Here is a 27,968-nt window from a genome sequence, read left to right on the forward strand (position 1 = left end):
CCTCTGCCCTAAGGTTGGTGCTGGATGAGGCTTGCGGATCGGAGGATTGAACGATCGATGGCGAGGGGAGCTCCTCTGTCTGCCTGGCACGCTCGAAGCGCCGTCGGCGAATGATGTACGGCATTGCACAATACGAATTGCACAACACGAACGCCGACCAAAACTAAAACCTGTAGGAAAATATTGGATCGCCTAGGTATAAGGTATCATGCCCAATGTGGCGTCAAAGTAGATATGCCCAGGCACATCAGAGACACAATAACCGTCCCTCCAATACCCAAGAATATGCATCCTACCCACCATCAAGGTAGACGGGAAAGCAGAGCACGCAACGTACAAAAGAAATTTGGTAACAGCAAGGACACCACATTTGTAAACGCAGCTAGATACAGACACAAGCGCGCCTACACGGCAGCGGTGAATAATTACGACGGAAAGTGCACGACGAGGCTACAGCCAACACGTTACACGCCGACACCGCAGAGGAAACAGCTATCTCACCTGCACACCCTCTTACACACTACCAGACGCTAGCAATGGGGTGGCGCACCGCATGGCTCGATAGCTTACGGACCAAGCCTCGGTTAGCTCGGCCTCACCGACTACCGATGAGTAGGAGTGGGATCATCGAATCGCCAGATTTCACGAAATTACACAACACCATAGATTGCACAGGCGCACATTCCCGCCGCCACACCCACAATTAAGCAAATATCAGTCTGTCGAAAGGCGGCAGTTACAGACAAGATCCTATCCGAGTCCAGCTATCATGCACCTAATACACCCAGATTTGTACACGACTGACAAGTGCAGATATTGCGACTCTAGAGCCACCCTGGAGCATATCGTGTGGGAATGTACGGCTATAATACTGGATGACGGTGATGCAGCCTCAAAGAGCGATAGCCTCCGCGCACGCTGAGAGTCTGTGCTGCTCAGCTCGGACTTTCGGCACGAACTCTGGGCCGTCCAGCGAGCCGAGAAAGCCGCCAAGGGCCAACAACCCTTGGCTGAAACCTAGGTGCTGTCCACGCCCACACCAAGAAATCGCAGGGCACTCAAAAAAGTTATTTCAATGAAACAGTGAAATTTCCTTTCTCTTTAGGCACATTTCTTGATACTGCCAAACAGATTAATGCACTGGTGAAATACTTATACTTATATAGCTTTTTAGAATTTAATGCGATACGTATAATTGATATTTTGATATTCACAATATGGCACAAAGGAACGTCATTACCGCTCTGGTGTACGTATCAGCTAACATTAGCCAAGTTGTAAAAGAAAACACAAATTGAAGAAATACACGGAGCTAGATACTATTATGAGACCTACTATGCTTACTAATTGGAGGTCTGAGGACCGAACGCCATTGGTCTGTCACCATGCTATTCTCTTTTTTTTTTACCAGCTTCGCGAATGTTAGCAGGTACAACCGACATAATGTGAAGCATTTACCTAGAAGTTCACCTTTAAGGACAGTTCATGACATATTCCCCATGCATGACATTTCTGTTGTCTCGACAAGCGTTTCATGACACCGAATGTAGCCGAAGGTGTTAGTCGGCCCATGAACATGGCTAACTTGTCGTGATCCCACAAGTAACAAGCGGTATGAATGTCAACGCGCTTGAAGACAACTTATCCCGAAACTTTTCCAGTACACTCAGTGCTTCCTATAACTGTCTCATCACACGTACACAATACCGTATCATTAAGGAGTTGGTCTGCTCTCAACAATCACGAGTATTTTATCATAGTGACCTTTTCAATCGTTGCTGGTACTTGGTGCTGCGCATGAACCGGGAAGACCCACGCATGCACATATATGAAGCAAGAGCGTCAACGGGAATGCTACGATGCTCTAGCGCCTTCGTAAGTATGCTGCTGAAGGACACCCTCAAAAGATGCGTATTTTTGTATGCTTGTGTAGAAACTCTCCGAGCAGCAGTGACAGCATGCATGACACTCAAATATGGGTCTACACAACGGCTCGACGCTATCATCGTTTCCACGTTCAAGATTCTTTAGGTGAACGTACTGTGTCGCCAAACATAGAACTGGGGTGTCTTTTTTGTCGTTTTTGTCAGATTGCAGCTTTCGTGGTGAAACCTCTTTTAGGAATGAGAAATTATTCACGGTCAAAAAAGAACTTTCGCTCTTCCGCTTTGTTTGTCGGACCGGCGTGGCCTCTTTTTCCCGCCCTCTGGCATCTTTATTGAGCTCCGCCACAAGACAACACGGGGTCTCGGGAGCCGCCACCCGCACGCCAGAATCGAAGGTTCGACCACGCGGCTCCGCTGGTCTCGTCAGTGCTGAGCACGAGCTTCAGGCAGGTACTATCTTCGTGCCACTTCTTAAAAGCCTTGTACGAGTACCTGCGAAAAGGAAGCTTCGTGTTTATCAACGAAATGTTGCGTCTACGCGCGACAAATAAACTAGAGAATCGCATTCAGAGCCCTTTCCTTGAAAGCTCTTCGGTGCGTGGAACAATAAATAAACATGGGGGCGTGAGATGTTTGAGCCCTATTGTTGAAATTAAATTATGGGGTTTGACGCACTAAAATCAGAATAATATAAGGTCCATGACGTAGCGGTGGAGTATGGATTAATTTGGAGCCCCTGGGGTTCCTCAACGCACAACGCGCGTGTCGCACCCATCAAAAGGGGAGCCCGGAGCCGGGTTTGAATCCACGACCTCAAGCTCAGCAGCGCAGCGCCATAGCAACTAAGCTATCACGGCGGGAGAGCTTTATTGTTATTAGCACCGAAGAGCATGGAATAAAATGACTGTGCATGAGATCGCATATAGGATATATATGTGCATGGGATCGTATAGGAGAGCTGGATCACTGCACCGCAAGTTATACGTTTCACTCTGGGGTCACCGCTGGTTGCTCGCATAAAACACGTCAAGCAGTCGTCAAGGGATGGCTTGGAATAAAAGTCGTTTGGAAATAATGCTTCTCTCTCTCTCTCGCCGTATCTATCTATCTATCTATCTATCTATCTATCTATCTATCTATCTATCTATCTATCTATCTATCTATCTATCTATCTATCTATCTATCTATCTATCTATCTATCTATCTATCTTTCTTTCTTTCTCTCTCTCTTTCTTTCTTTCTGTCCGTCTGTCTGTCTGTCTGTCTGTCCATCTATCTATCTATCTATCTATCTATCTATCTATCTATCTATCTATCTATCTATCTATCTATCTATCTATCTATCTATCTATCTATCTATCTATCTATCTATCTATCTACCTATCTATCTATCTATCCATCTATCTCTCTCGCTTTCTCTCCTCACTTTCTCTTAGAAAGATAGGATTCGCAAACATGTGTTCAAAACTCGCTCCCTGTTCCCCGCAGCTAAACATATAGTATTGCTTTCGGAGAAAATTCAAGCCAATGGAGTCTGTCATGTCTCATTTTGCCTACACTGAGCGTAACCTTACCTTGTAAAAAGTATCGGCGTGAACGACCCGATGTAATGGAGACTGTGAGCGAGGACGTAACGGAAAGTTGGAGGGAAGGAAAGGGGAGTGGGGCTCAGAATAATTTTCGCCACATGGGTTTCTCTACCGTGAACCTTTACTCTCGCACAGGAACGTGTCTGCATTCCGCCCCCATTGGATTGCGGTCGCCGTGCCAAGGTATTGTACGAGTGTTTCCGTGCTCAGCAGCTTCGCGCCATAGCGCGACTGGGTAACTGCGGCTGGTATCTTCTTGTAACTGAGGCTATTGGACTATTGCTGGCTCTGCTCAAATATGCGGTTTTGCGAACAACCATGGTAACAGAAAACCATCGTTAGTAATGCAGAACCCCTTTGGTAATGCAGAAAAATTGAACGTTGGCATACGTACCGTGACAATTTCAAGAGCTGTCCTAGAACGCTTAGACATACATATAGGCCATTCCCCAGTACGAAACATTCGGCATACATGCTCTTTTCAGTAGAGAATACCCGACCTAATGACTTTATTCCGAACGTGCATTGAAAAAATCAATAGTTTTGAGGGTTCATTTTGATTATTTGTCTCTTCCTAAGAATTCACGCCATTAAGGGGCGACACCAATTATGCAACGCAACTTCTCATCAATTTGAACTGCCTATACAACGCTAGAAAAAAAAAGATGGGTCTGGTATTCTCGGTATTTATTGCCCATAAAGTAACCACATTGGCGTAGAAGCTTAACCACGCTGACTATTGAGACATGTAATTACGTGTCTTCTCTTCTGCTTCCCGTTTCCCTCCATACAGGACACCGGTTAGGTGAGGCAATTTGCACATTGCAAACGTTCGGCAAAGTATAATCGCCAAACAACAATTTACAGATAGCAATGCGTTGGTTAGGTTTCAGTCTGCGCCAGGTGGGCATTCAATTTTGTTCTCACGTGCTTAGCGTTCAGTAGGGCAGGGACATGAGTATCGGGACAGGGTATGGACTAGCTTTTCTGCGTTCGTGATTGTTCCGGTCCTGCGCTCAAAGTTCATCATGGCCATTATCGAAATTATATCTGCTGAAAAGCGGAAACATTCTACACTTCGAAATACATGTTCCCGCCGAATAAGTTATGCATTAACCTTTATTTTTCAATCCCATGAATAGGCCAATATCCCCGGCCCTCACGCGCATGGGTGAGTTTTTCCTGGGTTATGCAACGCCATCTTCATAATAGCGCACAGATCGCATCGGCGCCTACTTAATGGTCGTTGGATTACCATGGCGAAATATCCTGAAATGTGGCAACACTGTGAGACCCTAAAGTGATGTAGTATGGACCTTTGTGTGTCAAGGCAATACGGCTGCGTTATTTTCGCAAAAAATCGGATAATATATAATGTGACACGTGTACCTATTCCAGCAAACTTAAAACGAAGACTTATCTCACACCGCAGCCTTGCTTTTACTCAAATTTCTCAGGAACATCGCATTTTCTAAAATTTTCAATGCTCACGGAAGCGCTCGACATTTGGGCCTGACCAGCACGTACGAAAAGAAAAGTAAGGCGCCGTCGTAAGCGCACCTCGCTACCCCTGAAGCGAGCTTCTGCGGAGAGGTGAAATTTCTCTGCCTGTTGATAATGAACCAGACGAACGATGATACTACTTGTTTTATTCAACGATGCAAACCGAAAAATGATGTCCCGCGACGAAGTCTAGATGAAGACGAAGTTACGCTAAGTGCTTATTCTTTTAAAACCGTAAGGTTGAAAACACAGGTTACTGCAAGTCTGCATGCTCACGCCGCGCCCAAAGAGCAAACGAAACCAAGCTATTGCTAGCTTTCAATATGGGATATCGACATGCAATTTCGCCTTTTTCTCGAATTCTGTAAACTGATGACCGCTTTACATATGGCAGTCATAAGTTTGTATATACTTGAAATCAAGAAAAAAAAGTCCAAATAAAGAACCTTATCTGCTTATACCCGGCCCTACTGATATTACGAATCCATTCTTGCCATTGTTGTTTTTTCGGCTAGAAAGTCGTAAACTCGATGTTTTTGGGCCCGTTGTTATTGTTAAAGCATGCCAGCACGCAGAATGTGAACCCAGCCACCGTTGAGTATGAATGAACGTCGATTCACTCCATAAAGAACGCCCGATTTCCAGCTGCACTGCCGATACGAAGGCAGCGAAAGCAGAGGTCAACGGCCACGTTGACTACCCGAACCACAATTCACTGCCAGGGCCTGCCGGAGCAGTGGCGTAAATTGGTTTGTTGAAATTCAGGTAACTAAGCGTCCTACTTCATTCCACCGCATGTAATTGCAGTCGAGTAGGGCATCATGTCTGCAACCACGAGTGGCGCACGCTATCCCCTTTTCGCACGCCATGGTTTCGTTCAGCGCTTCGACTTACGTGAAGCTGACGAAAGGAAAGTACAGCCAGAGGACGTTCTGCACGGCCAACAGTACGACCACTGTGGCGGCCAGCTTGTCTCCGACACGGGTGGGCAGGCACACCGCGTACAGCCAGGCCAGCGTGAAGATAAACGCGATGCTCAGCGCAAAGAGCGCGCCCAAGACCACGTAGCCGAGCACGGGGCGGCGGGCCTCGACATCGAACAGCAGGCGCCACGCCGGCTGCACGCAGAGATAGGAGAACAGGTTATATCTTATTTTTGAAATTTATTTTTGTATGGTACACACTGCGCACGACAAGAGGATTCAACCAGGAAAGACCCAACATAGTAAACATACAGTGATCAGAACGGTAAAGGTACTGGGCGCAAAATTACAATTATGCAACTATGCCGTGCTGTAGGTATAGCACTCCGCGTAGAGAGACGTATTGCCAGTAGTTCATGTAAAATACTTTTGGACAGTGTCGTAAGGAACAAGAGAGCAGCGATGCGATCTTGATAAGCAACGAAATGTTTACTAGACGGCATCGACAGAGTTGCTTATTTACGTGTTCGCGCACGGACACACGCATCCGTGTACTTCTACGCCTGCGTATGAATCAAGTCACGTTCCACATGTCCCTGCCCGTCCGAAGTGTTCTCTTTGAGTGAGAAATAGACGACGTGGGCAAACGAACTGTCTCAACACTGCACGCCTCAAATGATTGCCTGAAGTTCATTGCAGAACCGAAGTATATTAGCTCTCACCACGCGTGATCTTTTCACGTCCTTTGCAATGAAGGTGCGCAAACGCTTTTAGCGCGTTTGGCGTGGTGACTATCCTAATGAACATTTGGCAAAAAAAAAAAAACTCCCGAATCTCAATATACGAATAAAAGCCACTATAGGTCGGTAACAGCCAGTATAAGATATCTACGTCGCAAGATTTTTTTCTTGTGATGCATCCGAATAATGTAATATGTAGCAACTGTTAATTCAATGATAAGTGTTGAACACAGCAAATGTTTCAGAGTATCGTGCTAAACACTTATGTTTTAACGAATAGTCTTTCTACTTTTTACAAGGGTAAGCAGTTGACTTCTAGACATCCTCATTCCGGTATCCCTTTCGTGAGCAAAGGAATTTCTGTCGTTAACAGAAACGTGTGTATCTCCATCATGCCCCGCTGGTCTGAAATAAACTGCAATTCTACAAAACGTAAGTTACCTCGAGGAAAATGTCAGTAATGTATAAGCCCCCAGCTCCCCCACACACACTTTTCTTTTTAGTAGGCACACAGCATTTCTTTAGCCAATGGTCGTTATGGGCAGAACTTTCAGAACTATGGCTCAATAATCAGTTGCTGCTTCTTTGTCTCCCGTTCAATATAACTCAAAGACTGCAGTCATTTTCATGCGATACCACATGAATCAGAAATGTGTACGTCATGTTGCAGTGGTTTACAAACTTCCTGATAACGTGCGACAACATATATTTTGGGCAGACTAGACGCTGCATGAACAATATGTTTCGGAACACTTGAACATAATTATACAAGTTACACCACGTGTTATTTGTCAGAACACTGACGTGACGGGGGATGGGTACACTTGTGAACAGCTAACGTGCGAATTACCAAGGAATTTTCTACAAAAGATACCTTTCAATGCCCGCACTATAGTAAGTTATCTTTATTGGCAAGTGACGACTCCCGTCGGTAGTCCTCGTGAACCGGATGTTATTGTTCTCGCATTATTTTTTGCGCTGCCCATAACAGATTGTCTTTATTTAAGCTCTCAGGCTCATATAAAGACTTTCAGTGGAGTGCCAGAACTCGTTTGTGTCGCCTCCTCTATCACTGAATCTTCTCGCTTGAGTTGTAAACATAGTTAAACCTAAACTATTAGTAAATGTGGCGTTGTTATCCAGATTTATAGCATGACATAGCAGTTACTGCAAGTTGTAAAGCAACTCCTAATAGCGAGCGCAATCGAATGGTTACTGCCAACGCTCATAACCAAGTTGCTTCGCCAAAAATTCCTGGTCATTACGAATAAAGAACTTTGTGGCACCTCCCCCCCCCCGCCCTCTTCCATCCTCTCTTCTTTTCCAATATTCCACATTGAGTCCGTTAACTCGTTCTCTTGGCGAAGGCAGCTCCTTTCAACAGTGCAGAAATAGCTTACTAATGGTGCCATCGTTGGGAAATTTGTCCGGAAGGAACCTTTCTTGCAGCGCGTGTCAGAGCATCTTTACGGGCATGCTTAAGAGAAGGCTTGCGTTGCCATTAAATTTTGTGAGCTTTTATACCTAAGAAATTTTAAAATATCATGACACCTTCCAGGCGGCACCGACTACTACTTCTTCTGTACCATTGGGGGGCGAGAAAAGGCTGCAGGAGAAAGAATTAAATGACACTTACTTGCACATACAACCGTTGCGATAACTGTGCACCAGATAAGTCAAAGAAAAGTAGTCCACATAAGGAGAATGTCTCACTACCTCGCAGCTAGCAAACCCTTAATTCTCTAGGGATAGTTAGCCACAATTACACTTAATGACGATAAGAAAATCACAGTACAGACCTAACTACACTTATACCTAAAGACCACATTAGGCATCTTATTTATATGTGGTGTGAAAATAAGAGTTAACTGGGGATGTGTAAGGGAAGTCGAAAGCACGTGGCATAAATATAGCCTTTGCGGCAAGATACATATGCTACTGCTACGGCCTTATGAATTTTGCAAGCGTGCAAAATTAAGTTCGCTGTCCTGGTAGAAGTATAACTGTCACCGAGATTAAATTTGGCGATAACAAGGTGAATTGTATTGCTGGATGTGCATGCGAAGGAACATAGATGCGGATAAATGGCAGCTTTTGCATAAAATTCGTAAGCAAGGGCTTGAAAGCAATATGTGGCCGCAAACCGCAATGTTTCCCAGTGTCTAAAAACAAGCATTTTTGACAGCGACTTTACATACTTCGGAAATTCGACCTATGTTGGCAATTATGTGCAACGAAATTTTACTTTTCTGCGCCTAAATTTTATTCTCCAATTAATTAATTAACACACCGTTTCTTCCCACTTGTTTTCTTGGTTATACCGGTCTCGCATTAGTTTTTCGCCGTGCCCTTAGAAAATTAAATTTAATTGAAAAACGTTTATTTAATAAGGAAAGGTTTGTGGAAGCACGTGAATGGCACCCCTAGTCCAGGGCTCTACTGACCTCAGCGGCCCGCCATGCTTGATCTAGGAGTGCCCCCTGGGACTCCTTTTCCTCGAGGGCGAGCGAGGCCTTCCAATGCTCCGTGCTGCATTTTTGCGCCGGAATGTGAGGCGTATTAAATTTTGGTAGCCTCAGGTCGCATTCGCAAGTAATGTGGGCGAGAGTTGGCTGACCTCTGCGCCACGGCCAAGTGCCCACGTATGCGATGAAGTGGCTGGCACGTTTTAACCGCAGGTGCTGGCATGTATCAGTCTGCAGGTGGCGCCGCTCATACGCTTCCCCGCACCTAAAGGAGGGTGTGGCGGGGGCTAGCAGTGGCTTTCCTGACGTTGGTGTTCACGGATATCACGGGGCGCGTGGGGCGCCTGGGACGGGAGGAGGGTGTCTGGACTGAGGACACTTGCTCGGTGAGTCATAGCGCAAGTTGCACTGTCCGCTCTGTCGTTCCCGGCGGATGCGATTTGTCCCGGGCACCATATGATTCTGTGTCCCTGGTGCAATGTTGTACCTAAGAGGCGGGCGACACATGCAGCAACGCTGCCGCTAGTGACATAACGGCACGATACTCGAGAGTGCGTGAGTGTACAAGAGCCCTGCGGCCTCATGGCTTCTTTGGTTTCGATTGCGAAAGAGACCACCAGGGCTTCAGCTATGTTTGCTAAGCCGGTCTTGGCCGAGGCGCAGGTGAATATACCTGTCCTGCGAGAATAGCCAACGACGGCCAGCAAAAAGCCATATGTGCCGCAGTGGGCTGCGTCTGTGTAAAGTGTCTGTCATAGGGAACTAAGTGACAAACCTTGTTTATATTTAGTGCAAATAAGGAACCTATGTAGGCAAAGATCACAATCTGTGGAATAATTACTGCCTTTGTTCTGAGCTACTTATTTAAGCGCTCCAGTGCGTTATATGTGCTTTTCAGAAAGTAGATTTTAGGTAGCTGTACTGAATGAAATGTAACAGCGACTCCGAACAAATTTATCGAAAATAGAGGAGAAGGGGGTAGGGGCTTATGGTTGATCTGATTAATAATGCACGGCTTATGCTAAATTTTTTTTAACAAAGTGCTCGGGAACGTTTAACGCGACAGACTTTTCAAACGAGTGGGTCACATGCGGACATATTTTGAAAACGTGTAGTGTACTTGCACACAACTTTCTTAATGCGACTGCTCGAAATAACGCTAGCAATCGGGCTGCGACTCTGAAAGGCCACACAAGACTGCGGTGTTTGTGTTCCTAATTCATAAAATCACCATTGGCGTATTAGTACACGACTATCGCTTATTTTCTGGTAATACATCTGTTCACGATAGGCACTAACACCTAAAGCCCTCCTCCATTTTGCGTTACAAGTTGGCGTTATTAGGGAGAAAACTGCAGAAGATTGCTGGTGATCATTGGTAGTAACGTAGTAAAGACGACGAGCGCAGACCAAAGATTACCAGTGCTAAGCATGAGATTTTCACTAGAGCTCGCGCTTGTTAGCTCTTTCTGAGCGCCGGGGTAAACGTTGCGAACGCCCATTAAGTAAACCGCTTAATGACTCGTGGAGGCGCTTGGTAGCATCGAAACGACACAGATGGTTCCACTAGTTTCAAGGGTGAAGGTGTTTCTGGAAACTTCCTGAATATATTCTGGAACATTTTGCCCAGTGTGGTAAACATATGTATAGGGCAGCACTTTAAATACAATAACACCGAACCCCACCAAAAAGCAGCACCATCGATTAGATGACCCTTTAATTGTTCATGATGTTTTGCCTTTAAATACGTACCCCGCACTATTTTTGTTGCAACTGTAGAAGCTTAAGGCGTATATAATCTGGCTGCAGGCTGGTGCGCAACGCAGAATTATCCGTACACTATCCTTTCGTATATATTTGAAAGACAGAATCATATTACGAGCTTAAAAACACTGCATCAATCTAATACTTTGTGTGCACTTTTAAGCTTACCTTTGCCTGCTTGCGGACTGTGAAATGGAAATGGCAGACCTGACACTGAGGGTCCACCGTTCGCTGAATCCACCGCTCCAGGCAGTCTCGGTGGACGAAGCCAATGGTTCCTTGATAAACAGGAATAATTTTACACTTAGACACGGTCGGCAACGGCTGTACCGAGTGCATATTAAACGGGCACATGCGATTGCATGCCATGATAAACCAACACTTTACGCTTTTAAGATTTGCCTTGCAACGGGCTGATCGCGCTATAATATGTCTTATGTCGCTTACATTTCGAGCTCCTTAAAAGATAACGTTTATAAAATGAGCATAATTTTTGATAAAACAAGCAAAAGGCAGAAGAAATTCGTAGTTTATATATTTTGTATATATATATATATATATATATATATATATATATATATATATATATGGCAAGGATAAATTATATCGACGTCTGTGGTAATGAGCGGCTTTATAAGTATTGTTAAGGGGGCTTGTGGCTGGGCTTACCCATAACTCATAGTCTAATTATGCTGCCATTGCACCGGCAAAACTATTTTGTCACGCGCTCCGGTATGGCGCGTACATTTGTAGATTTACTGAACCCTTGACAGTGAGATGAGAACATTAGAAAAGAGAGTATGTCATTTAACAAGCAAAACTACAAGCTAGAGCGCTCGCACAGACTACGCTTGCGGAAGTGTTGCGCTACATACATCTTTGAATTACTATAGCGTTATCACAGGGTGAAAGTGAAGTAAGCGACTCACGGTGATGGTGTACCAAAAAAATGGGTCAGTAATCTGCCATCACGTGGTGGGTGTCCCTACGTCTTGGTGTCTTGCTGGCCACGCATGCAATCGCTATGCCGCTAAAGGGGTGCCAAGCTACACAGCCGCACTCGCGTTGCCGCGAAGCGAATTGACATGACCTAGACGGTCGCCTGAAATGAAATAGTATGCGTCATCTGTCGTTTAGAGTAGCTGTTAAACGAAAGATTTCACGAAATCTTCGCCAGAACGCTTATTTTTGCCAAACGCGCTGAATCTGTCGTAATTTTCTGGGTCTTAAGCTTACGTGCTATGCAACGCTCCTGCATAGTTCATAGTTTTTTTTTTTACGGAAGAACCTTAGTGCAGTCACGCACGGCCGCACTGGAACGCTAGCAGCAGTGCTCGCATCCCAGCGCGCCCTTAGCGGAGTGTACTGTAGGAGGAAGCCGCCGCGGTGTAAGCGTGCAACGCGAGATCTTGGTCACCCCCAAGAGCGGGCTGTATAATCTATGTGCGTACGTGCACATTCAGGCGGGAAACGACGCCAATGACATGAGGGAGGCTGGAATGAGCATCCGCGCAGCTGCTATCACCTATAGAAGAGCACAAGTTAAACGCTCACCACGGCAGTTGCAGGGCTCCAGCAGCGGCTGCTTCGCGTCTCCGAAGAAGCAGATGCGGCACGTGGGGGAGCCGTCGCTGCTGTTGCTAAGACTAAGCGACTCCGCGGACGCACGACGTTGAGAGGCTGACGCCGAGGAGCGGTCGTCGAATGCCGGCGTCGTGGAGTCTACCTCCTGGGGCCACGACGCGTACGTGGCGTCCTGCTCGGCTGAATCCGCAGCGGTGCCCAGCAGAGCTTCCATCGGTACTATGGCCGAGGGAGGAGATCCAGTTGAAAGTGCGCCGGAGGAAGAGTGGACGCCGCTGCCGTGGTCCAAGTCGCAGATGAACGCCGAAGGCGCGACCGGTCTGATGCCGCAGTTCCCGGAGCAAGCCATCGGCGACGCTCCCTCTTCAGCCAGGTGACTCATGACCACTAGTGGAAGGTGTTCTCAGCTCTTTCGTCTCCCGCTTGCCTGCCCTAGATGAGCGACGCAGAAAAATCGAGCAGAACGAACGTGCGTGGGCTGCAGGAAAAGCTTGCTGCGTGCACGTGCCTATAGCTGATCTTCGTCGTCGTTTCAGCTTTGTGGAACGTCGACGCGTTGTCGCTCTCTTACATGGTCCAAGTAGCGGCTAATGTTGTTGCATCTCGATTGATGTCACGTGTGATAGAAGGGGCAGGCGAAACGGGAGCGTGTACTTGGGGCCGGACAAACTTCTTAGGCAGTGGAGGGAAAGCTATCGAGGACAAGCACGCACGAGTGAGACTTTTCCAGAAGATAGTGCGACGTTCGCATTCGCGCTAGTTAGCGCGAATGTGAACGCGCTAACTAGTACATTAGCATCTCATTTGACATTAGCATCTTTTAGCATCTCATTTGAAACTACGAGATGATACAAAATACACCACTTACTCCTGAATTTGGTATAATTTTCAGGCTTTCTTCCTTCCGGGTTTGGCGAAATGTGAAATTATAGTGACGAAAACTTGCCTGGTAGTTCTCAAATCGTTGTGATGCAACCGTGAAAAAGCCCGAAAGCACATGCCGGGTTTTTTAGCCACGAATTTTGCTTCCGTTTCGGCAGGTGCTTTAAAAAATTATAGAGACCGGCGCTCAATCGAGCCAAATTTGGTTTCGTTAGTTCAGTTTTCTTTCCGAGCCTTATTGTTACTAATGCTTTAAACAGCAGGAATATTCTCGCGAATGCACTTTTGTCTGCTGGCCAGCTAGCAGTGAGCAATAGCCAGCTCAGAAGGTCTGAAGTTGATCTTGACACGCGTTATGCCGCGACACGACATGTCGTTTTGAGAACGGGCTTTTGTCTTGTGGCGTAAGCAAAAGATGCTGTTTTCACATTCAACGTGGTAATTTGTCAGTTTCCATGCCAGCAAGGAATTCAGGAGAAACTGCAAAGAGCAGTCACTTCGAAATTGGAGCATTCAACTCACACACATAGCCACAAGGTTGTTTTCAGACACTGTGCATGCAGATACATTTCGTTATAACTGATTCAACTTGTTTCCATGTGAATTTACACTAATACAAATGGATTTGCTCAAAAATAATCATCGCTGAATTTCGGAAACCTGTTGGAAGGAGCGCAATTTGCTTCGCCTACTGGTTGCTCACTTGTCACGTTCGTGCGTTTCAGAGGAGTGTAAGACCCTCTGCGGGAAACGGGTGTCTGCTTTGTTTCCAAGCCCGTGCCCTGCTTCAAATGCTACGTGCTACTCACGGCGAACAAGAACAAGCTACCTTATCACCCGCATCAGCAAACGAAGAAGAGTGGCGTACTCGAACTTACAAATGGAGCTCTCATTTGCTTTTATACCGAGAGACACAGACGAAGTAACTTTACAGTTTTTTTTACTTCGTTTTCTCACTAAACTGTATTAGTAGGTAGCTTCTGAAAGTAAAATAAAGCTATTACCTATATATTGTGAGATGTTATGCCGTTATCATACCATCGTCGGCATAACGTCACCGTCATTTCGTCATTCTGATGTCATTGGTATCATTCCTTCGTTGAATCATTACTCCGGCGTCATCATCCTATGGTTTTCACGCCGTCGTCATCACACGTTATACCATCATTGCCACTCCAGCGTCATCTCATGGTCGCCATGCAGTCATGATCAGGCCGTTATGGCTGTCCCATTTTGCCGTAGTGATTCCAGTGCCGTATGCCATTGACGCCATGCCTTCATGGTCATTCCACTGTCGTCACTGCGCCGTCACCATACCGTCATCTTCATGTCGTCACGGTTGTTCCACCGGCGTCATTACTTCGTCGTCATGCGTGTCATGAACTTAACCGAGTGCAATTCCAACGGGAATGTCTATTTTGGTCATGTGTTTTCTTCTATCGCAGCCGGCCAATACCACCGCAGACTATCCAAGCACAGTAGTACTTGTAGCACTGCGAACACCATTTATGGCTACAGCCGCCTCTGTAGGTCTGTTGTCCTTAAAGACTGTAACAGTGCTTTTGTGGTCCTCAATAGCGATGATTTATAGCATCCTTCATTTATTTGGTCTATTTGGTTCTTGGTTCAACTCACACTCTCGCGGTTGCGAGCGATAGTCTTTGTAAGGTATAACGGGTACAGTCACACAGAACTTGTTGAAGAATCACCTCGCGATCCCAGTCTTAACACGAGGCGTTTTCGGTCCATCCTATTCGAAAAGAAAACGAGTTTGTAAATGTCGCTCCCAACCATAGCCGGCAAAACAGGGTACCCTCGCGTCGACATATTACAGGAGGGATGCGAAGGGACACTGCAACACATCCGGTATTGTGACTATAAGAGTGGGGTAAAATAAAAAGTGTGTAGGGATAAAATAAAATACGCGTTAGGAGAGCGTGTTAATGTGACTACGCATTGTGATGTGAATACATTGATGTGACTATTTGACGGAGTTGATGCAACGAGGGCCAGGAGTTGACGCATTGCGCAGACGCACCATGTAATTCCGAGATCGAAATAGGTTCGTGCTGCTGCGCTTATCAGAGTAAAGTTGCGAGCGCCGCTACAGCAGAGTTCTTAGAAGCGGAAGCGTCGGCCACATCCAATTTCTTGATGTTACGGGACAGTGAAGGGGTGAATATGCGCGCCGGCCGCCGCCATCATCGGCAAGCTCCAACTTCAAGACGGCGGCAGCACCGTCCGTATCAAGTGGTTCCCGGCGCACGCCGGCGAGTGTGCATCCTCACCGAACCACAACGAGATGGCCCATACGGCGGCGCGAGCGCTTACCTTCCGCGCCCCCGAAAGTGACCGTTCCGTGTGGTGGTTCGAAACCAAGGACAGATTGACGAGTTATGCAGAAGTAGCCAAGTGTTACCGCTTAGCTCGATGGACAATGCCGCCTCCCCACCCGGCACTCAATCGGGACGAGGCCGTATTCCTAAGGCAAATACAGACCGCGTCACTCCTCGCCCCCGCAATGCTGCACGTGCTTCACCCTGAGCTCTATCCGAGTGGGCTGTGCGGTGTTTGTGCAGCGGGTCCGGCGGACCAATGACACATCATGTGGGACTGCGCCAGGTTCCCGACAGCAGCTACCTCCAGGACATACCCACCCGAACTTCAAACTGCACTGCAGTCTGCAGACAAGGTCTCACAACTATGGGCCGTCCAGCAGGCCCGGGGTGCGCTCGAAAAGCACAAGCCCCATGACCCACTACAAACGGGCCCAACTGGGGTAGTGCAGAGTAGGGTATAACCCCGGGTCGACGCTTGGCCAGCGTCACGACGCGTTAAACCGTCGTTTGCCGGCACTTTTTTAAAGTTATCCCTATCCCTATCCTGAACTGAAAGGATGCAGTTGAATCGGCGGGACCCTTAGGCTGCGCAAAATGTTGCATATTCTTGACAGCGGTTTTCTCGGATCAAGTTCGGATAAGAGGGTCAGCCATTTATTCCCGTGCGGCTTGTACAGGTGGTGCTGGACATGTCCTTGGAGTCGCCTAGCGTCACCAATGTTATGAAAAGGCTACGGAAATCACCTTGTTAGCAAGTACTTCAGCGCTACGTTGGAAATGGTAGCGCTGGCTGCGCAGGACTTAGCGTGTCTGTGGGACAGGTAGGTCGTGACGCTCTCAAACGGTTGAATATGAAGACATACGTTAATTTAGGTTACATAATAAATGGCATCTAACAACTAATTCCCATATTTCTGCGCAAGGTGGAGCTGTAATTCCACCCCAAAGAGAAAAAAAGTGCTTCTTCCTAGTGAAAGAGACAGGGAGTAAAAAAAAACTTCAATTTTCAACAAGCGCTTTTTCTTCCGTTTACATGATACACAACAGATGCAAGTTCTATTTACGTGTGCAATCTATTCACGCCGCTCTTAAAGCTTTGTATATACTTCTGTACATACGAATCTAGATATTAAGATAATCAAATTCAGCTTGTTCCTTTGTGTTTTCAAATGTACGTACTACGCCGTAAGATGATCATCATCATCATGGTATTGATGATGATGATGAAATGGCATTTCCTTTCAAACGGGACGATGAAAAGCAGTCGCCTAGCCTGCTTGAATTAAACTCGAATGTCATGCATGTTTTTTCATTGCATCAATATTTGTACATCTCCATAATCTTCTTTTCCTTCAAGACTTCTCCATCTGCCTTGCACCGCTACGTGTGCAGCTCCTACATGGCGTGCCACCTGGTGTAATAATATGCAACTGCAATCGAAAAGGTGCACGTACAAACGCTACGCGGCGCGAATCTCACATTGCAAGGCAAGTGGCAAGTTACGATGCCAATGATGATGATGATGATCTACTGGCATCCCCTGATCTACTGGCTAGGTGACGTAGTCACCTAGCCAGCTCGATTTAATCAGGTACATAATGCGTATTTTTTCTAGCATTCATGTACACATCTCTTTAATCTTTTTCTTCATCAAACCTTATTAAACTGCCCTGTACTGCTACATGTGCACCTGCTACATGGCGCTCTACCTGGCGTAACAATATGAAATCGCAATGAAAAACGTGTACGTATCGACGCTACGCAGTGCACATGTCCCATCGCGTGTTTACAGGGCATTTATTCGCTGTATACTAACAGGCGCTGGCGGGACTTTACACTGTCGTCTTATGTGCCCTACCCTGCTGCGTCGAAGACACCACGATGCGCGAAATACCACCATTACAGTAATAACACAGAGACATGCGTTGGAACGTATGCTAAGAAGCTTCGTGGTAGACCACCAGTGGACGATGACGCTATCGCTTACCACCTCATGGATGTGAGGTCGTAGATGCCTCTGGCGAAGCACCTGCTCAAGACCACCACGTGGATGAGACGCAAGTATCGCCAACTGCGGACACATGCAGCTACAGCAAGGGCTATTGAAGAACATACGGCGACCAACTGTGAAACTGACCCTTGTGCAATGTGGGCCGAATCACCACCTTTTCGGGAACAGCTTCATCCTGCCGAGGATACTGATATCACTGAGGCGACCAAGAAGTGTCCAGCACCGGTGGATGATTTGGAGTGCTCTGGGAAAGAGCCCAGGTTCGTCGAGGCGAAGGCGAAGAAACCTCTTCATGAAGCCCCTCTGAGTGAAAATGCCGCTGCAGCTCAACTAGTTCGTGCAGCTGTGACTACGCAAAGGGGCGGGACAAGCAAAACAAATATAGCAGCGCTACGTGTAGGCACTGCGCCTCAGTTGTTAAAAAATGGCGGACGCCCTTCCCTTAACGTTTGCAACACTGAATGTCCTTGGCTTACCTAATAAGCGGCGACAGGGTCAGTTGTTACACTTGTTGCGCAGCCGAGCGTTATATATAATTGCAATTCAGGAAATAAAAATTGACTCCGATTAGACGCAGTGGCAGCTGTGGCTCCATTTCTTTCGGAGTATGAAGTATGTGTCAGTAACGCGATAGGTGTCTCTACAGGATGTATGCTATTTGTGAGGAAAACGCAGCAGTGCAACGTGTTGGAACTGTGCACTGACAGGGAAGGGTGCCTCGTATATATGGTGTGACGTCAATTAAGAAAGGCAAGTTTGGAGGTTTCTTTGCGTGTACGCGCCGTGTAGAGCACCTGACAGGGTGGACTATTTTCTATAATTCACGCAGAATCCACGCACTGACCGTGTATTGGTTTCTTAGGTGACTTTAATTGTTTGTGTAGTGCGCAAGATCGACCGTCTACACAGCAGCGCTACGATACCACTGTAGACGTTTTGAGTACCATGATATGTGACTACCAGCTTGTTGATGTAGGGGAACGCCAAAAAGTCTAATTTCGCTACACACACTTTCAAGGTACACTTCATGCAATCTTCTATCGGATTTATGTATGATTACTTATCCTGCAAAGACTATATGACTATAATGTTCAACCTGTGTTCTTCAGTGTTCATTGTTTGGTGTCGGTTTCTTTTGGCAACCGGTAACTGAAAAGTTCGCGGATGAGCTGGTATTTATGAAAAATGAGTAATGTCACTCTCACATGTATAAGTCTTTTCTAAAGCGTGTCCGGGAAATTCTAGTATTCAAGTTTAAGTCGCAGTTCTTTATCTCTCTTTGCGCAGTGGTAGATATTCAAGCAAGAAGTTCAAATAATAGCCATTGAAGAAGCTTCCATGTTGTCATTTGAGAAAAAAAACTAAATTATAAAATAGTGCAAGTTGCTAGACCAGCTACACGAACACCAATGCCTGCATCCTGGTAAGCACATTGAATATATTTACAACATCAAGGCACAAATGCTGACAATGGACATTTATATATGTAGAAGTGCACTAGTACGAGCGCGTATTCGTAGGTATTTGGAGCAACAGCCAGGTAGGCGTTCACTTGGTGATGAGCGTCGACATGTTCTGTCGAACCAAGCGCTCGAGATAGAGTATGCCGGAGCGATTGTTAATGACCAGGCCAGAATAATGAAAGCGTTAACGAATCATCGTGAAAATATTTTTCTGTGTCATAACCTTAATAATAGTGAAGATGTAACGGAAAAAAATTGTTTCGTTGCTGCCACAGTCCAGTTAAGAAGAATGTGATGATGTTGTAAGAGATATATGCATCACAGATGTTGAAGCAACCATTGCTTCGCTAGTTAAAGGCAAAGCTCCTGGGTCTGACTGCTTGAATGCAGTATTTTATCAGTGCTTTCTCTATACATTAACGCCTTAACGTTAAGGGCTCCGTGTCGTAGAAAATCTGGTGTCGGTGTACGGCGTACCACGTGTGGCGTCCAGTCGCATTGGCAAAAAAAGAATCTGGAACCAACTCCCGAACCACGCATACCCAACCAACCTTCTACCAGCAAAGTTGCTCACATCTTGTCTTTCGTTCTTTACAAAGTTATTTTTCAGAGTTTTGAGAACAGCAGCGCGCAAACAAATGTAACGGAAATACAAACACTAACAGCGCATATCTTATATGTTAGTTCTTCTCAGACTGAAGCCGGTAATAGCTCACGCTGTAAATGTATTGCAACATTTTTTTTTCAGACCATGTTCTTGTCGACGTGCCGGAAGAGTCTATTTATACCAGGAGACATTGACGGATTCATTACAGAAGTTGTTGGCGCATTTTCAGTAGCGTCTCAGCTCGCTCCTATCAGAGAACGCTGGAAAGCACCGTGGACGACTGGCTCTTGAAGAAGTCCCATGACGTCATATCGCCATCTGGATCTCGCGCGATAGCAGAAACGTGATAAATAAAGGGCGCATTGAGAGGTGAATGAAACTTTTGCACCAATATTTTAAGAAAAATATGAAAGAATGATAGTTTGTTCATATTCACTTCAGATGACTGATGTCTCGCTGTCGAGTCGTCGTTTCTCATATTTGTGAAAAAATACTTCTTGAAGCACCGTTTCAACGTTCTGGCGGGACACTTTCTATTTTTAACATTGTCCTTGAATGCCTTTTCTCAGGCATGCTGCCATGACATTGCATTATTTTATTTTATTATGCTTTTTTTTCATATTTTCCCTTTTCTTTCCGGATAGAAGTAAACTTGTAATTATTCTGCCCTATTTTCATTCTATCCGACGTTTCTGCTAGCTACCATAGCGGGGACGCCGCCGCGTGATTTATAGAAACATCAAACCGACCCATACCTGAGAACGTGCCCATGGGGAGGAAAGAAGAAGAGCTGTTCCTGAGAGCGCCAGGGCCATCGGATTCAAGAGAGTCGATCACTACTGCTGCTTCAATCAATAGCAAGACCATCAACGATGTATCAGGTTATTCTGTAGACCTTTTGCAGAGCTTGCACTATTTTTACACTCTGCTGAACAGAATGTCATACACACAGACGAACAAGACGAACAAGACGACCAAGAAGTCAACCAGAAGAAAGAGGTCTGCCACCAAACCAGAAACTGCGACAACAAACGCCGTCAAGGTCAGCAGACCAGAATCCACTGTAGCCACGACAGATGCAAAGGGACCGTCGCCTGGCTTCAGCGGCGTTCCTATGCCATCGGCCACGCTTGAAGAAATTGTCTGCGAGATCATGGACCACGGACGCTACCAGCATCGTATTATCCAATGTGCTGTTCTGGGTATGGCTGCGTTGCTCATGGAGGTTCTCGCGATGCGGGTCATCGCCCGGCGCGTGGACCACTGGTGCCGGCCTCCCATCGAATTGGCTTATCTCTCCGCTAACACCTGGAAAAACATGTCGATCCCTGTTGAGGCCGACGGCAACTACAGTCGGTGCACCGTTTACGTCACGACCATGCCAGTAAGCATTATCTGCGCCTATCGGGTGAAGTTTTTGTCAATGCGCACACGCTGTGCTTTAGATTGTTTTGTTTTTTTTTCTCATATGTAAAGCGTTAGCTTGGGCTAGTTGTAGCTATGATCGATACCAGGCTCGTGTCTCACGTAAGTTTGTTCCACAAGAGCCAGTCAGCCACTACTCTGTCGAAGTCAGAAAGGAGCTCGCGTTGGACTTCCGATCACATTTGTCGCGTTTTTCTTCATCGTAATACTTCGCGGACTCGTTTGTGTAAGGCAGCATAGAGGCAGGCGAATGAACGTGAAAGGCTGGTTTGAACGGTATAGTCGCGGGGTTCGAGCTGCCAGAGTTAAAATAAATAAGTGAAAGAAACAACAGGAAGGCGTAGCCCGGTTAAGTACTGCGCGTCGAGTGTTCAGTACGTTGCACGAGCAGCACAGGTTCTTTTCAATGCAATGACGGAAGAATGCAGTTGTAAATGGAATGAACTGATCTGCGGGTCTAAAGTGTTGCAGGACTAATTATAAATCATCAGAGTCCATTAGTCAATTATTGGCAGTCACTTGCGCTTTACAGCGATGGCTGGTATCGCCTGGTTGAAGCTAGTACAACAGAACTGAATGAATCTGAGGTCGGCGGCGCACGCGAGCTCTCCTTTTCAATCCTCAGACTTGTTATCAGGCATGCGACGCAGCTCGCTGAGTGAGCGGATGAGATTGCAACGACGTGGAACGTGGTGTGACGTCATACCAAAGGAGGCGGAAGAAAGACATGGCGCTGCGCAGCGACGGAACACCTGTAGCTCGGTGCTACTAGTGGCGCATGTGCACTAGTGGCTAGGGAGCGAGAGACAGAGAGAGAGATATCCCAGACGAGGCACGCGTTGTGACGTCATGTGCCTCCTCGGAGCACCGTCACGGCGAAATCGCAAGTTCACGGCGAAAACAAAATCTGCGCTGAATACAGCCGTGCGGCGGTCGCGCGCGGAATTGAACATATTGGCGCAAATATCGTTACTTGTATAACTCCGTTTACAACATCAGGGGCAACGCTGTGGAGGCTAGAGTGACTTTTTGCAGTCGTTGCGTCCATGCTTAGAAATACTTCGATGTTCTTGGTAGCCATTGTGCGAACCTTTGTATGGACTAAGTTTGAAAGGAAAAATGTTTTAATACTTAGAAACAAACTGCGGTATACGGCTATCTGATGCGTTGTTTTTCAATTTGTTTTTCGTTACGCTCCTTTTCGGCTTTTTTATTAGCAGCCCATTACGGCAGCCTCAAGTGCGTGCTGGCTTGCGTGGAACAAACGCCGTTGGTGTGCAGTGAAGCCTGGAAGGACCACGTAGAGTGATACATTTTCGTACCGAACTGCTTGCATAGCTTCCACAGTGATGTCTGAAACTGAGTATAGGTTCTCGACGCCTGGTCGAAATCGTGACAATTTGGTGCTGCGTTCAGTGGCCCAGTTAGGAGCGGTACATGCCATAGACTTCATCGTGTATGTACTTAGCTTAATAAATTGAAATGAGAACCGGGATAACTTAACGATTCCATTTAAATGCCATTCATTTCCGCGCTTCATTAGTGTTTATAGCGGGACTTTGGCTCCGTTGTCATCGGGATCAGACTAACGTGAACGCTGAACGATACGAAAGGAAGAGAATCGACCGAGATAAATTTGTATTTTGTCCGGGTCAGCATTCACAATGTTTAGCGTCAAAAGACTATGGAGTTTGTATCTCTCTTTTACCAGAAAGAGGAAAGTCGGACATGCAAGAGAAAAGAAGGGAGCAGCTCTCCATGCAAAAGTGTAGTAATCTGCTTACACAAAGTCCAACATTATGCACTTTGGTGCATTATGCACATTACATACATTTACGCGCTGTACATACATCTGCGCCACATCCGGTAGAACCACTTGTCGAAGCCCATCCGTCATAGGAACTCCGACACTGCACTTATCACGCGTCGGCGAACATGCTTGCACTAGAATAAAATTCATCTCAAGTACAGAGGCCGAAATGAGAACGTTTTGTTTGCGTAAGTGCTCTTTTTAATTGGACGGGTCATCTTTGTTAACATGCCCAGTGTCAGAAATGACCGGAATTTTCTCGTAGGAAGAGATCTCTTGTTAGAGATTTCTTTTTTTCAATACGGATACAGGTGATCAATGGCGCCAGCTTAGGTATCATTCTCTCGGGCTAATATTGGAAGAATACGGAAAGTAGAAACGTGGCAGGTGCAGTGTTCTGGGTGCATGCTTCTAGGAATTCATGCTATGTGTGCTGTCAGTGACAACTAACGTCACCGTTTGCTTTGTGTGTCGCAGGAAACTGTTCCCGAAAACAGGACTGCAGAGGCGTGTCACAAGTGGAGTTACGACATCAAGGACAGGAGAGACAGCATTGTGAGCCGATTCGACCTCGTGTGCGGCCCCAGGTCTCTCTACACCATCTCGGCACTCCTGCCGTCCTTGGCCTACGCAGTGCTGTCCCCCATAGCAGGGTTCTCGGCCGACCGCGTAGGCCGCATGCCCGTGACTCGCGCCTGCGGCGTTATAGTGCTCATCTCGAGCGTCGGCAGCAGCATCGCCGACAATTGCGTCTTCTTTCTTATCAGCCGGCTACTCCTGCTCACGGCGTGCAGCGCCACCAACCTGGTCACTTTCGTCCTCGTGTACGAGGTGACGGGCAAGGCCAAGCGCTGGCTCTACACGCTGCTCCACACGGCAGTGGGCGCTACGCTGGTGCCGCCATTTGTGGACCTCCTATCGCACCAAGAAGCCAGCTGGCACCTCGCGCACGCCATCTTCATCGGCCACGTGGCCGTCTACGTGGTGTGGTGTTTTGCGCTGGACGAGTCGCCCACGTGGCTTCTCACCACGGGGAGGGTGCACGACGCCGAGGTAATTGCACTGGCCGCCGCCAAGCTGAACCGCGTGAACGAGGAGAAAGACAGAGCGGGCAGTCATGCACTGCGCGCCCAGGCGAGGAAGCTGCTACGGGTTCAAAAGGCGTTCACACCGGTTTCTCCGACGGAAAGCATCGTCGAGGCCGTGAAAATGCGTTGCCGCGCCGTGGCTACCTTCTTTTCGAGGTTCACCTTAACCGGCATCTTCTACGGCCTCATGTCCACGGACAAACTGTCCAGTCCCTACTGGCTGGGGGTGCACGTCGTGCAGTCGGCGACATGTTACACGGTCATAACTTGGACGATGGACAGATACGGCCCACGCGACACCCTCTCTGGCTTGCTCGGTGCTATCAGTGCCGGCATCGTCGCGAGAGCAACTGTCGTGTATGGCGGCTATGACACCATGGCTGCTTACGTGAAGGTGACGATGAAGATTGTGACATCTGCGTCAATGAGCGTGGTCATGTGCTACGTGGGAGATATATTTCCGACGAAAATCAGGGCCACCGGCGTTAGCCTGTCGATTGTGCTCGATGGCTTTGGGTCGCTTTTTGGAGCCTTTCTTACAAATATTCATACGGTTCGCCCGGGTTTTGTGTTCGACGTTTTCTATGCTGTCACTAGCTTGCTTAGCATCTTAGCTGTTCAGTGGCTTCCAGAAGTGTTCATTGAGAAGCAGCTTATTTCTTCGGATGTCATGACCTCTGAGGAGCGTAAACTGGCGCTGCAGGCATCGCTTTACCCCATTGAAAGAAGAAAATCGCGCAGAAGTCCCCTCGAAAGAAAGGCCAGCGCATCAGAGAAGCAACCACCTTGACTGGTATTTGCACCTTGTTAGTTTCACGCTTCATCGGGGACTGACATACGGTTGTGCTTTTCAGTGACCCAAGAAACTGAGCATAATTTGTCCTATTTCAACTCTTGTCCTATAATGATGATAATTGCTAGAAAGTGTTATTTGTACGTGTGAGTGCGCGCATAAGTTGTCTGAAATGTAGCATGCATAAGAAACTTTATATGCACGGCCCACTTCAGTTATAAAGTACATTGGCCGCATTGGTGGCTACAAATATCCTAAGCAGGAATGTATGATAGATATTAAGTGAGAAATACAGACAGCACACATACAGCGACTGAGTTCTTTGTCACATCGAACTCAACAAAAATGGCTCTTAATAAAGGACAGCTTAATAGTTTTAGGCTACACCATTTTGCTCGAGGTGGTCAAGGGAACTATCTCGCGATGGCAGTGAGACCACCATAGCTTGAAAATTTCCAGCAGGTCTCGTTTCCGAACACAGACGAAGCACTGTTCTGCTTATCTCTAGTAGTTTAGCGATAACCAGCTCGCTCAGCATGCCATCGCTGATGGCGTCGACCTCATTGTGTACTTACAAGCACGCTTGATCTTGCTACACTAAGTCACGATTAGCACTGCAGAAGGCATGGGACCGGGTTAGCTGGTAATCCATGGTGATGTGTATAGCGCGACAGCAGATAAAGGACGCAAAGGCACAAACACTGTTTGTGCCTTTCCTTTTTCTTTTTCTGAAGCAAACATTGTTTCGGAGACAAGCGCTGTCTCCGTCGCGCCTTCTCGCACTTTGTGCGCTGTCGCGCTGTGCGCATCGTGAATTGTTACTACGACCTCGTTAGGAAAGTTCGATGCAGATCGAATTTCACTAATATGAAAGCGGTCCTTTGACGCGTACTGACATAACCACGTCACAAGGACGAAGAACCATAGATGTTTGTCGTCTTTCTTAATAAACGTTAGTCGTCATTTGAAAGAAGAAACGTAAGTGATGTGCTTGGGCGAACGTTGTTCTTTTTTAAAATAGTATTCGAAGGATAATTTATGCCTTCTGCAGCTCAAATACAAGACCACTGGGAACAACAGGCAATATCGCATGTTTTGGCGTACTCGTTGAGTGTCAATGCACTTGAAAATAAACACTGATTGGCCTATGTGACTAAACGACGCCACCTTATGGGGACCGAGAACTGCCCGGAATTTGTTGCTGGACGTTGATGAAAATGCAATGACCATGATGTATAGCGATAAAATCGAGCACGCTATTTGGGATCTAATTATAATTTGCAATGTTCGATTGGCAATGAAAGTAAGCGGTGCGGACTGGCGGTGCTGCCTCGATTCTTCGGTTGAAGTACGTAAAATTACCGTAATTAAGTCGGCTGTTACAAAGTACTACAAATTTATTGCTTTAAATCGCGCTTTGCTTATGATTACGATTTTGCGCTTTATGGGTATTACGAAGTTAAGAAGCCATGCTAACGAGTGGCGCTAGCGTCCCCCTTTGCATTGCGGCGCACATGATTGCAGTTGTGCGCGCGCGAAATTTCGAGCACGCAGGCGAGCTAAAATTATTTGTTCCGGCTTGCTCAGGTGTTCGAGAGGCGACATACCTCGGAGATCAAAAGTGCACGCGTGGCTACGGCAGTACGCTGAACTCTGTATCATTCGCAAAAGTGTCGTTTTACTTTAGAGGACTTGGCTTGGATAAAAAACACCGCTGACTTGTTAACGAGCTGCTCAACAGGAAACCATGAAAGCACGCGGCTATTATTGGAGAAACAATGTGACGCTTCTAAACCATGAATCGCAGTAACATAGCCCTGATGAACAAAAAAGTTCGCGGAAACTCCACTGGAATTGTCTAAGTATACGTAAGGATGGTGCCACTTGCTGATCTCTGCGCACGCGACGCGACTATGTTGCAGCAGACGGTTCATTAAATGCATGCTTTATTGGTTTCGAAACGTGTTTGGGCTCTTGATACAGGTCTTTGGTTTTGATCTGACCAGTATACGTCCTTATTTACTCTTATGAGTCGTTATCAACCTGATCGGACATAATTTATTTTTTTTATTTATACATACTGCAGCCCGTTAGGGCTATGGCAGGAGTGGGTTTACATGCGAAGAAAACTGATTATGATATGGAGAAACAAGAACATAGAAATATAAAGATGTGAAGGAACTATACATCAGCAATAGCATTTTAAAAATTGAGAAATGGGTAACAAACGAAATATAATAATCTGAAGGAACTATACATCAGCAATAGCATTTAAAAATTAAGAAATCGGTAACAAACGAACTTCGGCAGGTAACAAATTCCACTGTTCAATCATGCGGGGAAAAAAACTGTATTTGAAAGTATTAGTACAACCCTTAATACAACCCTTATCGACCCTTATCAACCTGTATCTGCTGTTATCAAGCTAATCGGCCCTTATCGGCCATTAGCAACCTTATCGAAATCAACATGACCTCTATCAGCCCTTACCTGTACTTATCAATCTTATCAGAAATCATCCGATTTATATCCACCGTTATTGGTCGTTATCGACCTTATCGGGCTCAGTCCGACCCTTATCAAGGTTTATCGGTCCTAGTCAACATTATCGAAATCCATCAGACCCTTATAAAACTGTTCTGTCCAGTCAGCATTATCGGACATGATCCGACCCTTATCAATCCTTATCGGCCCTTATCACGCTTATCGGAATTGATCCTACCTCTGTCAACTTTTATCGGACCTCATCGACTTTATTACCATTGCGTCTGCCATAATAAGCCTTTTTGCTGTTTATGACCTTATACATCGGCGTCGAACCATTATAAATCCCTGTCAGACCCACATAATCCCTACTCATTTCTTGTCACGCTTATCAACCAATAGGTTACATTTACAGCCATCTAATTTCTTTCTGATTGTTTAGTTTATATTTACTAATATATCATTTTCATACGCAGCGGAAGCGTCACTCATCACGCGTTAGGTGACAGATGGACAGACGATGTTTCCGTGCGAGCCGACATAGAAGTGCTGAGGCATTTATAATACTTTCTAACAGCTACGTCTGCACTTGTCTGCCTCTCGCCAATGCAG

The 27,968-nt window shown here is 46.5% G+C and overlaps 2 protein-coding genes across 2 annotated transcripts; one reads left to right on the plus strand and one right to left on the minus strand.

The window, feature by feature from the left end:
• Positions 1-2,132: 2,132 nt before the first annotated feature.
• On the minus strand, positions 2,133-13,098 carry LOC142576225 (E3 ubiquitin-protein ligase MARCHF3-like). Its single transcript, XM_075686249.1, has 4 exons — positions 12,425-13,098; positions 11,039-11,148; positions 5,873-6,096; positions 2,133-2,378 (listed from the first exon to the last, which is right to left on the minus strand). The coding sequence occupies exons 1-4, from the start codon at positions 12,834-12,836 to the stop codon at positions 2,216-2,218; spliced, it is 909 nt and encodes a 302-aa protein (XP_075542364.1). The 5' UTR covers positions 12,837-13,098; the 3' UTR covers positions 2,133-2,215.
• LOC142576224 (organic cation transporter protein-like) lies at positions 12,749-26,020 on the plus strand. Its single transcript, XM_075686248.1, has 2 exons — positions 12,749-12,827; positions 23,469-26,020. Exon 2 carries the CDS (start codon positions 23,670-23,672, stop codon positions 24,867-24,869), a length of 1,200 nt encoding a protein of 399 aa, XP_075542363.1. The 5' UTR covers positions 12,749-12,827; positions 23,469-23,669; the 3' UTR covers positions 24,870-26,020.
• The last annotated feature ends 1,948 nt before the right edge of the window (positions 26,021-27,968 follow it).

Source organism: Dermacentor variabilis, chromosome 3 (assembly GCF_050947875.1).
Source record: "Dermacentor variabilis isolate Ectoservices chromosome 3, ASM5094787v1, whole genome shotgun sequence".
Taxonomy (NCBI): Eukaryota; Metazoa; Arthropoda; class Arachnida; order Ixodida; family Ixodidae; genus Dermacentor; species Dermacentor variabilis.